This window comes from Amphiura filiformis, chromosome 12 (assembly GCF_039555335.1).
Source record: "Amphiura filiformis chromosome 12, Afil_fr2py, whole genome shotgun sequence".
Taxonomy (NCBI): Eukaryota; Metazoa; Echinodermata; class Ophiuroidea; order Amphilepidida; family Amphiuridae; genus Amphiura; species Amphiura filiformis.
The window spans coordinates 25,664,016-25,677,820 of record NC_092639.1 but is presented as its reverse complement, the minus strand read 5'-3'; the positions used below and the strand labels follow the sequence as shown (position 1 = coordinate 25,677,820).

Here is a 13,805-nt window from a genome sequence, read left to right as displayed (position 1 = left end):
GGCCAATCAAATAAAAAAAAGCACCCACCACTAATTGCAACAGAAACCATTTAATCACCATTCATTTCAAAAAAGAATATTAAAGAACTTTAAAGTCACCAAAAGTCCAATTAGTGGAACAGTGCCTAATTTGCATAAATCCAAAATGGCCGCTTATGCAGGAATGAAATTTCAAATTTGGTCAATTGTTGTTAAAAACCCATACTAATGTATTCCTTTCGTCATAAGGATTCAGAAAAGGTATTGTTTGACCTATCTCCGATATACATTAATTTTCTTGAGTTATGGGGAAAGGTCAAATGTCAAAATTTGGATTCCACAGGGGGAAAATAATTGAAAAATGTTCCGATTTTGATTTTAAAAAATGGTTTCATATTGCTCCGCTTGCAGAAAATTTAAAAAAAGAATAGTTTGCCATATCTCAAGTGGTTTGTTACCTTGGTAACATGGCTGTGGACCCCAAACTTTGACCTTTGACATTTTGCCTATAACTCAAGAACTGTATATCGGATCTGGTCAAACTATACTTTTTTCTGAATCATTATGATGAGAGCAAGACATTGGTATGGTTTTAAATTAGATTTGACCAACTTTGAAATTTCATTCCTGGATAAGCGACCATTTTGAATTAATGCAAATTAGATACTGTTCCACTACTTGGACTTTTGGGGACTTTTGATATTTTCTTTAATATATGAAATGAACGGTGATTAAATGATTACTGTTGGCAATTTGTGGTGGGCCATGGGTTTAAGCCCTGATTTTCCTTTATTTGATTGGCCTAATGTGCACATGTGAACAATTAAATAAATTATGACAAGCTTTATTATTTAATAAGATAATCTACCAAAGATTTCAACCGAGCCAATGCACACCCAGTAAATGCACCGATGTAGATTTCTTCCATACGGAGACAAGGTGAGTACGATATTTATTCGATCTAAACTATAAAAATATATAATATCTTCCCCCTTTTTATACCTTTTATTATTGCTCTGATTAATTTATTTTAAGATCAATGTTTTAGAGTCGAAATATTTCTCTTCTCTACTAGTAATCGTCAACCATAAATGTTGGGTTAGACGAGCGGTAATTGCTGGCGTATGCGTTCAACGATTTTTCTGGTATTATGGTACTCTTCACCGTTGGATCTTCCATCATACGAGCCTTCCAGGTTTGCAAGACTGGCAAGGAGTCCGGCAGGTCTGCATTCTCACCCAAGACCCAGAAACTCCTGAAGCGAGTGAAGAAAGGCCATATCACGAAGTCGACCATTCCAGGTTGATCTCCTACAAACATGAAAAAAACCCAAAGAATTGACGAATATTTATATATCCATAAAATTGTCGTGTCTTGTTCTGTGTAAACTTATGTATCATGAATGTGGCTTTCTCATAATTGAGTATCTATAGCCCTTCGCAATCGTCGAGGCGACAAGGGGTAAACATCATTCACAGGTGAGGGGGGGGGGCGTTTGCATAGACACCTATAGCGCCTCAAAACCTACGGCGCACCTGTACATTTTTCTGTATGGTCCGGGGGTCTCAACTTCGGTTTGGGTGAGGATGTGCGACTGGAACGCTGAAAAACTATCCGACTATTAATTAACCAAAATTGACGAAAAAAAAAATTCAGACCCGAAATTATACCAATTGTGGGGAAAATTTTGATAAAAAGCTATGAAAAATTGACTCTATGGAAATTATGGAAATATTGAAAAAAAAACACACACCTTTAATTCTTAAACCAAATTTTCATTAAATGAACCAAAATGGCTGAAAATGCACTCCGAGTCTAAATGGCTAAAAATGCACCTGAATTTGCCGCACATCATGGTACCCTCATTTCTATTTGAGTTAATTAATTTAAGATAATAATCATTCTATTCACTCGTTTTGTTGCTCTGTTCCCTTTTTACTTAACATTGAGAAATATCTAGCGTAGGGTGAGTGTTGGTGTTAGGGTCTCTTTTGATGTATCGTTCTGCCAAGTTCATGTGCACAGCATCCATCCAGAGGATGATTTAAGCACTACCCAACACCCCACGGGGTTTATGTGCAGTGAGTAGAGCTGTATGAGTAACATGAAATCACTGCTCTGCTATACTGCATAGACATGCATGGTAACATTTGAATTTGTACTGCTATATTTACAATAAAAACACTGTTAATTTGCTGGTCGATTTCACATTTTATGTTATCTATAGAAGGTGTGAATTATCCTTCATACACACATCACTTTTGTTCTGAAATCGACCAAGTAATAATGACACACACACAATTGACAATTCTAAAACAACATCTTTTGCACAGAGTTCAATGGGATTTGAAAAGTTAAGTGGCAGTTGAATCTTCGGTGATAACACTTTTGCAGTGCATGATGTGGCTTCCGTAAATCATCCTCTGGTATCCATCAAAACCTTTTCTTGAAGTATCATCGTTCTGCCAAGTTCATGATTATAGTATTAAAAACATACCTCCGAAGAAGTTGGTCCCTCTATCCTTGAGTTTCTCGCCGAGTTTCCCTAGTTCTGTAAGTAACTTCTCCTTTGCTTCTTGGTTTTCGCCCTTCAATAACTTCAAGAACGAACCCATCACCTATGGATAGACAGAATAAAAGCCTGATTAAATATAGACTATGCCATAGTCGAATTTTATTTAAAATATATTATTAGTCATGATGAACCCATTTCGTTGAACTCGAAAATATACTGATGTTTATTAAAATTAAAGTATTCAATAGTAAAATGGTCATAAAGAGTTTAAAATATCAGATGATTAGTGACAATAAAAGTAATTGAATGCAACATTATCTTGCACAATTATAATTGCTCACTTTAATACTGAACAATTCTGATTTTGGAATCTACCAGTTTATTGATAGCGAACCCCGAAAATCCGACTATGGACTTTGAATTTTTAGCAGAACTTTACCCCGGGACTTTGCTCTCTAAAAACACACTGTCAAGCATACTTGTTTATCAGTCCATTAACCACAAGTACTAAGCATGGTATAGTACAAGACGCGCTAGATGTTTGATGAGAGATTAACTTTCGCGTCAACACTGCGAAAGCGCCGCAAATACCACAGATAATTGTGTACGGTGTAGTTAAATGGTAATGGCGCGGGCCCGGAAGATGTAAACCATAGCGAGATATGGGCGACCAATCACAAGGCAGATCCATTTAAAGATGCATTACATCATGGCCAATTTTAGTTAGGCCAGAAATTGGCCTAACTCTCCATAGAGTCCCGTGATAAAAATCTTAACCGCAAGGCAAAGTCAGTAGTCCAGTTGGGAAGCTAACAAACAGAGGGAGTGCGGTGACTGAAAAGATCAGATACAGATGTGAAAATCTATCAGTTGCACACAAATCAATATAAATCAGAGTTTTATGCTTAAATGTAATATGCAAAATGGGCAAGTGGACTACGGAGAAGTCTAGATTAAATATGTGCCCAATTCGTCACAGAGCGCGTGCAATAAATAAATAAATAAATAAATAAATAAATAAATAAATAAATAAATAAATAAATAAATAAATAAATAAATAAATAAATAAATAAATAAATAAATAAATAAATAAATAAATAAATAAATAAATAAATAAATAAGATATAGGCCTACTAATAAAATACATAAATAAATTTATATTGATAAATTTGTTATATTGTACAAAATCTGATTTTTGATGATTTAGATATATTGCAAGTTACTGATAGTGTCTTTAAAGCAAAGCCATTTAAGCCTTTAACGCCCTCAATTTTTCTCGAATTTGTACTTTTTGCATAATTGCAATGTACAATGGTGTACTAAAATACCATGTTATTACAATAAAATTTTGAGCTTTTATAACAAAACCGGGCCGGGGATCCCCGATTTTATTCGCCACTTTCCGCATAGAAGCTCATAGAGCTCCACAGTAAAAGCAACTAGGTGGGTTTCTTTCATTTCACCTCATTATTTCAGCTTAAGATGATCGAAAACCTCATTGACAGTTGTTACTAATATTATATAATAATTTTGGCAAAGAATATTAAACATGTTAAACATTTAGAATTTGCCCGAAATCATATAGTAGGCCCTATTGCTTTAAATGAACCAATAATTATGTCTGTTTCCATATTATGGTTGTTTCCACCTCGGGAGTTGTAAAAGAAAAAAGAAAGGAAAAAAAAGGCGCAGCGATTTATAGTGCGCTACACACAGGCACAACGCCTAGACGTTGATCCACAAGCCTCAGCACACTTTACAGTTTGTCGCTGACCACTACGGCCCCACATCATTCCATAAACCATTTAACAACAAAGTACTAAATATGAATCCACTATATATATTCACAAATATGGCATAAATAAAGTAGAAAATAAGTAAGTAAGGGTTCAAATCATTAGAACAATGTACCGTTATGGTACGATAACCTAAAAATGCAGTGTCATACTTTTGCTTGGTCAATTTACAAGTACACGATATAACAATAGGGAGCCTATTGTAGGTACCGAATAGGGCTGAGGTCAGTACCTTTTGCATGCAACCATAGACCCTGGAAAAAGAATTGATGCAACTTTGAATATTTTTCTTTTCTAAATTAATTTTACAGTGATATTATGTCATGCCATGCCATGCCATGCCACGCTTGTTTGTTGCAGTAAATGCCTTATTTATTTCAGAGTAATAAGTTTGTAGACAGCCGTGATCCAAAGGGCCCAAGGGCGGAACCAGAGGAAAGAGAATGGGCCGGCCGGGGGCTCAGCCGCTCCTCTACTTTAGTTGACGAATTTGCCAAAAAAAATTATATATAATTATTACCTTATCTTGGAAAAAAGCAATGACCATCTTATCTTGTGCCTTTTGGTACGCATCTTTAGAATACAGTGGTCTTTGATCCGGGTATAATGCATCTAAGTAATCTGCCACGATAAGAGACTCGTAGACAATTTTACCATCTTGTTCCAACACTGGTACCACGGTATTTGGGTTCTTGTCTGCGAACCATTCTGGTTTGTCCCATAAGTAAACGTTGACAAGTTCATATCTGTGTTATGAAGAATTACAAAAAAACAAAACAAAAAAACAGTATGGCATATGAATGACTTCCAACTTAACAACAATTTATGCCCCTCGCCCCTTTTTGTTTTTAATATTAATTAACCCTGACTGAATCTCACTATTAAAACTATTGCTCGTGCATGCACGACGTGATGACGCAATCAGCCTATAAATCACTGCGCTTTTTTTTTTTTTAATAGCGGGTCTTTTTCGGTTTTCTTGCCTGAAAACGAAAACCGATAGTCCGGCTATAAATATACGGACTTGCAACATACATAAAGGATGATTGTCATATTCTGTATTCTACAAATTGCACGAAACACCTCGGACATTACGGAATAAAATGTATAATCCTACTTACGGAATATTTTTAGCTTGTAAAACAAGCCTAGCTCTCTCTGCGAATGGGCAAAATCTCATACTGTACATCCTGAGCACACCCGATTCTAAAGGTGGACATGCGTCCCCTGCATGAATAAAGAAATATTTAGATTAACAATTAAAAAATGGTCCAGACCACAAAATCACTCGCAAATCGAAGATTTCAGCGTTCCACCCCCTCCCGAGAAAAATCATGCACATGTGGCAGGTATACACCTCTTCAAGCCTTGGGATATCCTTTATAGAACCCATGCAATTCCTTTTGTGTGTCAGCTTTATTTGTCTTAATAAACGTTAATATAATACGACATTGGCGCCACGCCTTACCTTTCTTGAGATGCTTAACCGACATGACTTTGTACAAGGATAGGTATCTTTATGGTATAAACTCCAGCAGTGTTTTGCCAAATACTAAACAGTCCAAACAACGCCTTTCATTCACTGTGCAATCTCGATTGAAGGATCTTCGGTTGTGAATTATATAATAGACATACCATGCTCAGCTGATTTGACATTGACCTTACGAACAATAGATATATAGATACGGCACAATTTTGGTCAGAAAAAAGGGAATTATAGAAAATATATGAATTCAAATTTTTCAAAGTCACGATGAAATGAAGCAGCAAAAATGTCAGCATAAAAATAATTCACTTTTAGGTGAAATTGATAAAATGAAACATTACACATTTCATCACAAAATAATACAATACGGGAATTGTCTAAAGTTGATATCAAGCCTGGAATTATGCGAACTTGTTTGGGCCGCACTACTCCTAAATTGTTGATATAAATTTACAAAGTAGGCCTTATAGCCTACATATTTAGAATGGCAATAATATGACGAATTCAACTATGACGTCAGATATATGTAAAAAAGTTCAAGAATGCATGATTTTAACAATATTTTTGGACAACATATTTATTTGGTTATTTCCACCTTTAGAACCTGTTTGTAACCAAAAATTAAGTATTTTAAAGCTTTTTAAACCATTTTTGGTGAATATTTTTCTAAATGCTGGTCAAAATCTTTTCAATGACACTGAACTGTCTCATTGCAATTTGTACATCCATTCCAGAAAATAAATGCACCCCTATAGAGGAGTAACTTCGCAATAAAAGAAATGTCTGGATTTCTAAGTTTGCTTTCTGATTTCTAAGTTTGCTTTCTGAAAACGACTGGAATTCCAGTTGCCAATGTCACTTGAAAAAGCTTGGAAATGCAATTAAATGACTGAAAAATCACGGACATGTCCATTATGGATTTCTGACTTTGAACTAGTTTTCCACTGGATTTATTCGGCTTTAAACACTTAAGTCTGGATTTTGGAAAGGAGAGTGAGGATTTGGAGTCCCAAGGGATGAGGGAATGAACGGGAACGGGAATGACTATCACGAAATGAACCAGATGAAACAGAAATTAAGTATAACAATTTATTATGAATTTGCATCATCAGACAAGCTGATCAAAATAATATAATGTATGTATAAGTCTAATACCAGAGTTACATCGCATCATAATATTTAGTATAATTGAATATGATTCACGTGCAAGACATGATGACAATATAATCGTCATCAATCATGTTGACCAATCTAACTAATCATCATGAGCCAATCCAAAGCACGTCTGATTCGTTTGCAGGGTTAAGGGCTGGGGTATGAACGTTTGGACAGTATTTATTGTGGGACATTAGAGCACATCAGACATATCGAATTGCATTCTGAATACGAAGAATGTCATTCTGATATCAAATAATTTTAATTTTTGAAATTCGCAATTTAATACACATTTTATGGCAAATCATTAAAATTGATATTTTTGATATTTAACAGTACTTGAAGTAAACTTTATATATCTGATGATTTATACTTAAAGTGTATGTAGGTGGGATGAAAAGCCGACGATCAATTGAAATTTTGACCTTTCGTATTGAAGATATGGATTTTTTCCCCAAACACCAAAAAAAATTAGGTCTTTTGGGAAAAAAATCCATATCTTCAATATGAAAGGTCAAAATTTTCAATTGACCGTCGGCTTTTCCTCCCTGCTACATACACTTTAAGAATATGTCATTAGATTTATATAATTTACTTCGAGGACTGTTATATCAAAATTTGAAAAATATCAAATTTTTATAATTTGTCATAAAATTTGTATTATATTGTGATTTTCAAAAATGAAAATTATTTGATATCAGAAAGACATGCTTCGTATTCAGAATGCAATTCGATAGGTCTGAGGTGCTCTCATGTCCCACAAAAATACTGTCGAAACGCAATAAATGCTCATTTTAGATCCCTTAACAAGGAGTGAAGTCTTTATTAACGCACAAACAAAATATCGCTTCACTCCGTGCAATTGATGCACGGATAAAAACGTTCACTTGATGAATGGTTATCATGGTTTACTGCACTATGATCAATATTCAATTATCGAATGAATTATCGTCACAACAATTTCCAACAATCACTACTGGACAAAAAGTCCGGAAATCCGAACTCCTGTGCATCTATTTTATGAAATAGCCCATTACACGATGCGCCGATTTAGGTGTCTTCCAGACGACATTTAGGTGTCTCATCCAGACGGAAGACAAACGTTAAAAAGTTGATTACGGTTTTAATCTAAACTTTAAATATATATAATATATATTTGTTCCCATTTTATACAACTGTTATTGATCTGATTAACTGATTTCAAGATGTATGTTTTAGAGGCAGAATTGTTTGCTTTTAGTAATCGTCAACGTTAAAAGTTGTGTTAGGATTGCGGTAATAGTAGTCGTAATCACTGTACGATTTATCTGGTAGTATGGTACTCTTCACCGTTGGATCTTCCATCATACGAGCCTTCCAGGCTTGTAAGACTGGCAAGGAGTCCGGTAGGTCTGCATTCTCACCCAAGACAGAGTAACTCTTGAGGCGAGCGAAGAAAGGCCACATCACGAAGTCGACCATTCCAGGTTGATCTCCTACAAACATGATAAAAACAAAGAATTAACGAATATTTTTATTCATTTATCTTTTCTCTTGGTTTTTTGTAGGCCTATGTAACCCTCCCCCGGGGGGATTCGACTTTGGAAGTGACGGGATGTGCGGACAGCAGTTCGAAACTAGGGTCTCTCGGTGAGCCTAGACACCGAAAAAAAAGGGGGGTTCAATGGGAAGGCCCAAAAATGGGGTCTTTCCGTGAGACTGGGCAAAATCTTATATGAATCATATCATCTCAGTCTGGCACTCATTCACCAAACGTTTAAATGTCGGGTTAATTTTATATAAAGGGTATAAAACGTTTTAATAACATTCCAAAAACATTCTTGAAAACTTGATACATAACGTTCTAAACAGAATGTTATTTTGGGGTTGAAAAAATGTTTTGCAAAAGTTTGCCCAAAATATTTGCAATAATGTTTTAATAACGTTTTCATGACCTTTATAATAACCCGACATTTAAATGTTATTAAAACGTTTAAAAAAACATTTTAAGAACATTTCTGTGTTTGCTGGGTGCAAATATTTTAACATTTAAAGTGTTGACAAAATATGTTTGCAAAAGTAGTTTATAATAACATTTTGAAAAACATTTTAAAAATATTGTTGTAGTGTGTTTTCATACAAAACGTTTTAGAACGTTTTCATGACCTTTATAACCCAACATTTTAATGTTATTAAAATGTTTTTACCTAAACCAAAACCCAAAATATAACTTATTTAAAACGTTTTTGTGTTTGCTGGGTAATTCTGTGAAGTTATTTCTGTTTTAACAATGTTTAAGTCAAACTATTGTATTGCTGTTTTTTAGCTTCCTTTTGATTAATGATTATGATATTAAAACCAACCTCCAAAGAAGTTGGTCCCTCTATCCTTGAGTTTCTCGTCGAGTTTCCCTAGTCCCGTAAGAAACTTCTCCTTTGCTTCTTGGTCTTTGCCCTTCGCTGATCTTGACTTCCAAAACGCACCGTGCACCTATATGCAAGATGGATTGATAAAATAAGCCTGATTAAACATGTGTGTACATTTGCTTCAATTCAATTTAATGCTAAACATTTAACTTTCTAAGCACTACTCTGTCCCCGATTTCTAAACACTCTTTTTGCAGTGTATTTTTCATACTAATTATTATACCAACATCTTATTATCAGCAATATAAAAATATTAGTGTGTTAATAATTGTTAGAAAACACCTTGTAAACACCTTGTAGTGTTAATCGTATAAGCAACGCCTCCACTTTTACGTTTGAAGTATCATGGAAATAAACGCGTTGAAGTGTTAATATAGTGTTATCGAGAATTAACACTCGTGTTAAGAGCGAGCGATATAACGTAGGCCTAATGTATTTATATTATACCTTATCTTCGAAGATAGCAATGACCATTTTATCTTGTGCCTTTTGGTACGCATCTTTAGAGTACAGTGGTCTTTGATCCGGATATAATTCATCTAAGTAATCTGCCACGATACGAGAATCGTAGACAATTTTACCATCTTGTTCCAACACTGGTACTGCTGCACTGGGGTTCTTGTCTGCGAACCATTCTGGTTTGGTCCATAAGTTAACATTGACAAGTTCATGACTGTGGACAAGAAAAAAGTAGGGCCTATGGCATCAATATCAACAATGACATAAAAAAGAGGACTGTCCGATGCTATATACACTGTAAAATATAATACCTTTATTTTTCCGCAAACGTCACGATTATTTACCGTAAAATTGATTTACCATTTTACTGAAAATAGGCATGTTTGTACCGGTAGGGCCTACCGTAAGACTGTAATTTTTTGTTTGTTTTTGGTGATCTTTTGTGATTTTTTTTATGATTGCTTTGTAATTCTTTTTTGTGTGAGTCTTGTAAAAATAAAAAACCACAGAAACATAAAAAAAAAGTTCACAGTGTATATGGCACTGTAATTTTAACGGTAGCCCAGTTGCTAGGTATTTTACCGCAAAACATATGTGCTTTCTACCGTATTTAATACAGCATTATGGGCATTCTACCGTATTTTACTGTAATATACCGTATATGCTAATTATTCGGTGAAATACTAGCCAAATCGTCGTTTTTAAAGTAGAATGCTGGCAACTTAGTTGCCAGGTAACGTAAAAATTACGGTCAAATTTTCCCTACCCGGTTAATTATTCCACACACAAAACAAATTACCAGCAAGCATTCTAGGCATGCAAAATTATTATGAAACATGATCTTAAGGTTTTTTCATTTTTTTGAATTTTGACCAATTTCACCAAAAATATTTGAAATTTGTGCCAAAATCGGGCTTTTTATGATTTATTTGAAAAATCAACATTTTTTGACGATTTTTGGCGCAAATTTCTCAAAGTTAGTCGAAATTCAAAAAAATGAAAAACGGGTCCTAGATAATTTGATCTTGTTTTTTAAATTTTATAAAAATTAAATTTTGGCCCAAGAATTTTTTTTTGTTATGGTGCAAAAAAAAGAAGTGGACCAAAACCGTTATTTTTGGGATTTTAAATAAAAGTGCCATTTTGGCCCAAATTTGACCTCACAGATGAACTTATCAAGTCTTTGCCATTCTAAATATGTATACTTTTATATACTTTAGACCAACAATTCAGAAGTTATGAGGCCCGAAAGTTTCCATAATTCCAGGGTTCAGACCAACCTTAACACGTTGTCTTTTTTAAAAGACAGTTCTTGTTAATAAGAAAATAAGCATCTAGGCCTACTTACGGAATATTTTTAGCGTGTAGAACAAGTCTAGCTCTCTCTGAAAATGGACAAAATATACAACTGTATATCCTGAGCACACCCGGATCTAATGGTGGACATGGTTCGCCTGTGACGAATAAACAAATATTAAAGAAATAAAGGGTAGGCCTAATGCATTATCCTTTACATGCAAATAATGTGTCCGAGGCAGTAAAAACGTAAATAATGGGCGAGGCGCAGCCGAACCCATTATTTAAACGTTTTTACTGCCGATGACACAATATTTGCGTGTAAAGGATAATGTTGCACCCTTTATTTCTATATTCTACACAGTAAAAATATTTTAAACAACTGTTTAAAAATTTTAAACAACACTGTTTACGCCGGTCACTCTAACAACTTCTGTTTAAAGTTTAAACAACCTTGGGTTGTTTAAACTTTAAACATCCAATTGTTTAAAATTTTAAACAATTTTTTAAACAACAGTTTTTAAACATCTGGGTTGTTTAACTTTAGTTGTTTAAATGTACACAGTTGTTTAAAGTATTTTAAACAACAAATGTTTAAAACAAGCAGTTGTTTAAAGCTGTTTATGGCTGTTGTTTAAAAAAATTGTTTAAAACATACATAGTTGTTTAAACTTGTTGTTTAAAAGTTTTAACATTTTTGTTTGTTGAAATGAATTTACTTGGGAGAATGGGCAAGAAGAACTAACTGTAAAACATGCACATCAGCCCAATGCACCCCTGCATGAGCAGTGTGAATGTGATACATTCAGAGGTGAGTGTTTGGTTTAAATATTGTTTGATGTGGTTAAGCTTACACTCATTGTCACGGCTGCATATACTGCACAGCTTGCATCATTTAGCTGTAACAAGTACAACACACAACTGTGTGTTCATATAATACTCTATCACATCAAACAATATTTAAACCAAACACTTACCCCTGAATGTATCAATTAGGTCTGGCATTTCCCACTTTTGGAGCAAGTCAATCACATAGTCATCCGCCATTATGATGAATCTTACCCTGATTTCAAGGAAGGAAACCCCTCTTTTGCAAAATTCGATCTTTTTTAAACAACGTTGTTTAAAAGTTCCATTTTTGGTATTATTCACGAATTAAACACGCACTGTTTAAAATTCAAGGACTGTCTTTTAAACAATGTTGTTCAAAGTTTGAACAACATCGTTTTAAACAGCGACATTTTAAACAGTGTTTTTGCTGTGTATTACCACAAAATAGTGCGATTTAAAGAGAAAATATCAAATTTTTGCCCAAATATTTCAAGTTGTTTACCTCAATGTGGAGCGCCTACGTAAAATCATAAATGACACCCTAATATCAAGCCTTGGGTTCTCCACAGAACCCATATACAATTCCTCTTGTGTGTAAGCTTTATTTGTCTGAATAAAACTTATTATAAAAAATTATTATGGCATTATAAACGTCTTGCCCTTAGGCCTACCCCGGGCCCTTACCTTTCTTGAGATGCTTAGCCGACATGGTTTTACGATTGTGTTTGTATATTGTGCACAAGGAAGAGAATATTATGTGGTACTTGCAGTATGCAGTACTACTACTAGTGTTTTGTTTTGCAACACCAAACAGTATTTTAAACACTGACTGCATTCAACCTGTTGGAGTTATAGGCCTACATGTAGCCTACTGGTCAACGCTCCAAGTGATGGAATGGAGGATCTCCTGTTGTAAATTAGGCTATGATGAATCCACAGATATTAAATGCGCGGAGAAAATGATCGATCTGTACTGTGATGTCCAGCCAAGGGCATGCAGCACCAAAACAATCGTGCGATATATTATCATATATACAAGGACAGGTCAGGTAACCAAGGATTTGTCAGGAAAGTCTATAATTGTGCTTGGGTGACGTGCTGTTATTGAGATAATGTAAACAAACTCGCGCATGAAAATGTACAGTATTATGGTAAAGGACCGTTCACAAACACTTGGGGGGGCTAATGCAAAATATTTCATCACGAAATTTATTTCAGGGCCCCCCTTGATCTCAAAAATTTCAGGTCCCCGGCCCCATGAAAAATTATGGGTCAACCCCATAGAAAAGCATATAAACTCAATTTTCCCAGGAATTTGAGGGTCAAAACTCAGGCCCCCCTAACAAGTGTTTGTGAACGGTCCCTAAAAACCCGGGAGTAAAAACGTATTTAAATAAAACTGGACGTTTTATAACAGGGCTAAAGAAACGCACGGCTCTGTGAAAAATATTGTGTCCAGGCAGTGTTGCAGTCACATTGTCTGTTTTGGTTGCGATATTGGCTGTTGCCACATTAAAATAACGTCGACCACCGTCGTCTGCCTATGGAGGCATTTTATCAGCTGGCCCATTCAGTGGAAGAAGGTCATTGAACTTTGCGTAAAAGGTCAAGTTCAAAATTTACTCAAACTTGTTCAAAATTCACAGCTATTCACACCATCGTGTTTCTCTGGCAAATATATAGGATTCAGAAAAAGTATAGGGCTACGGGCTACTTGACCTATCTATGATGTAGGCCTACGGTTTTAATAATATGAAGTTATAGGCAAAAGAGTAACATTGTGACGTCATATGTCTAAAGAATGATAGTTTGAACTATGGATTCAACAGAACTCAAAGGGGTATTGTCCCATTTTAATGTGTTACCAAGGCAACGATATTATA

General features: G+C 34.9%; 2 protein-coding genes across 2 annotated transcripts; both read right to left on the bottom strand.

Moving 5' to 3' along the window:
• Positions 1-711: 711 nt before the first annotated feature.
• On the bottom strand, positions 712-5,533 carry LOC140165344 (glutathione S-transferase omega-1-like). Its single transcript, XM_072188674.1, has 4 exons — positions 5,412-5,533; positions 4,811-5,036; positions 2,477-2,597; positions 712-1,289 (listed from the first exon to the last, which is right to left on the bottom strand). The coding sequence occupies exons 1-4, from the start codon at positions 5,477-5,479 to the stop codon at positions 1,051-1,053; spliced, it is 654 nt and encodes a 217-aa protein (XP_072044775.1). The 5' UTR covers positions 5,480-5,533; the 3' UTR covers positions 712-1,050.
• Positions 5,534-7,674: 2,141 nt separating this feature from the next.
• Positions 7,675-12,877, bottom strand: LOC140165343 (glutathione S-transferase omega-1-like). The gene is made up of 5 exons (XM_072188673.1): positions 12,607-12,877; positions 11,144-11,249; positions 9,784-10,009; positions 9,274-9,400; positions 7,675-8,406 (listed from the first exon to the last, which is right to left on the bottom strand). Exons 1-5 carry the CDS (start codon positions 12,755-12,757, stop codon positions 8,168-8,170), a joined length of 849 nt encoding a protein of 282 aa, XP_072044774.1. The 5' UTR covers positions 12,758-12,877; the 3' UTR covers positions 7,675-8,167.
• Between the last annotated feature and the right edge of the window lie 928 nt (positions 12,878-13,805).

What these genes read in the sequence shown, in the direction of transcription:
- LOC140165344 (XM_072188674.1), bottom strand. Translation starts at nt 5,479, where the DNA reads ATGTACAGTATGAGATTTTGCCCATTCGCAGAGAGAGCTAGGCTTGTT. An exon ending in TTGCTTTTTTCCAAGATAAG is followed by an intron (nt 2,598 to 4,810) that starts GTAATAATTATA and finishes GTCTATCCATAG; the next exon opens with GTGATGGGTTCGTTCTTGAA. An exon ending in AGGGACCAACTTCTTCGGAG is followed by an intron (nt 1,290 to 2,476) that starts GTATGTTTTTAA and finishes TCATGTTTGTAG; the next exon opens with GAGATCAACCTGGAATGGTC.
- LOC140165343 (XM_072188673.1), bottom strand. Translation starts at nt 12,757, where the DNA reads ATGCAGTCAGTGTTTAAAATACTGTTTGGTGTTGCAAAACAAAACACT. An exon ending in GGCTAAGCATCTCAAGAAAG is followed by an intron (nt 11,250 to 12,606) that starts GTAAGGGCCCGG and finishes TATTCGTCACAG; the next exon opens with GCGAACCATGTCCACCATTA. An exon ending in TTGCTATCTTCGAAGATAAG is followed by an intron (nt 9,401 to 9,783) that starts GTATAATATAAA and finishes TCTTGCATATAG; the next exon opens with GTGCACGGTGCGTTTTGGAA.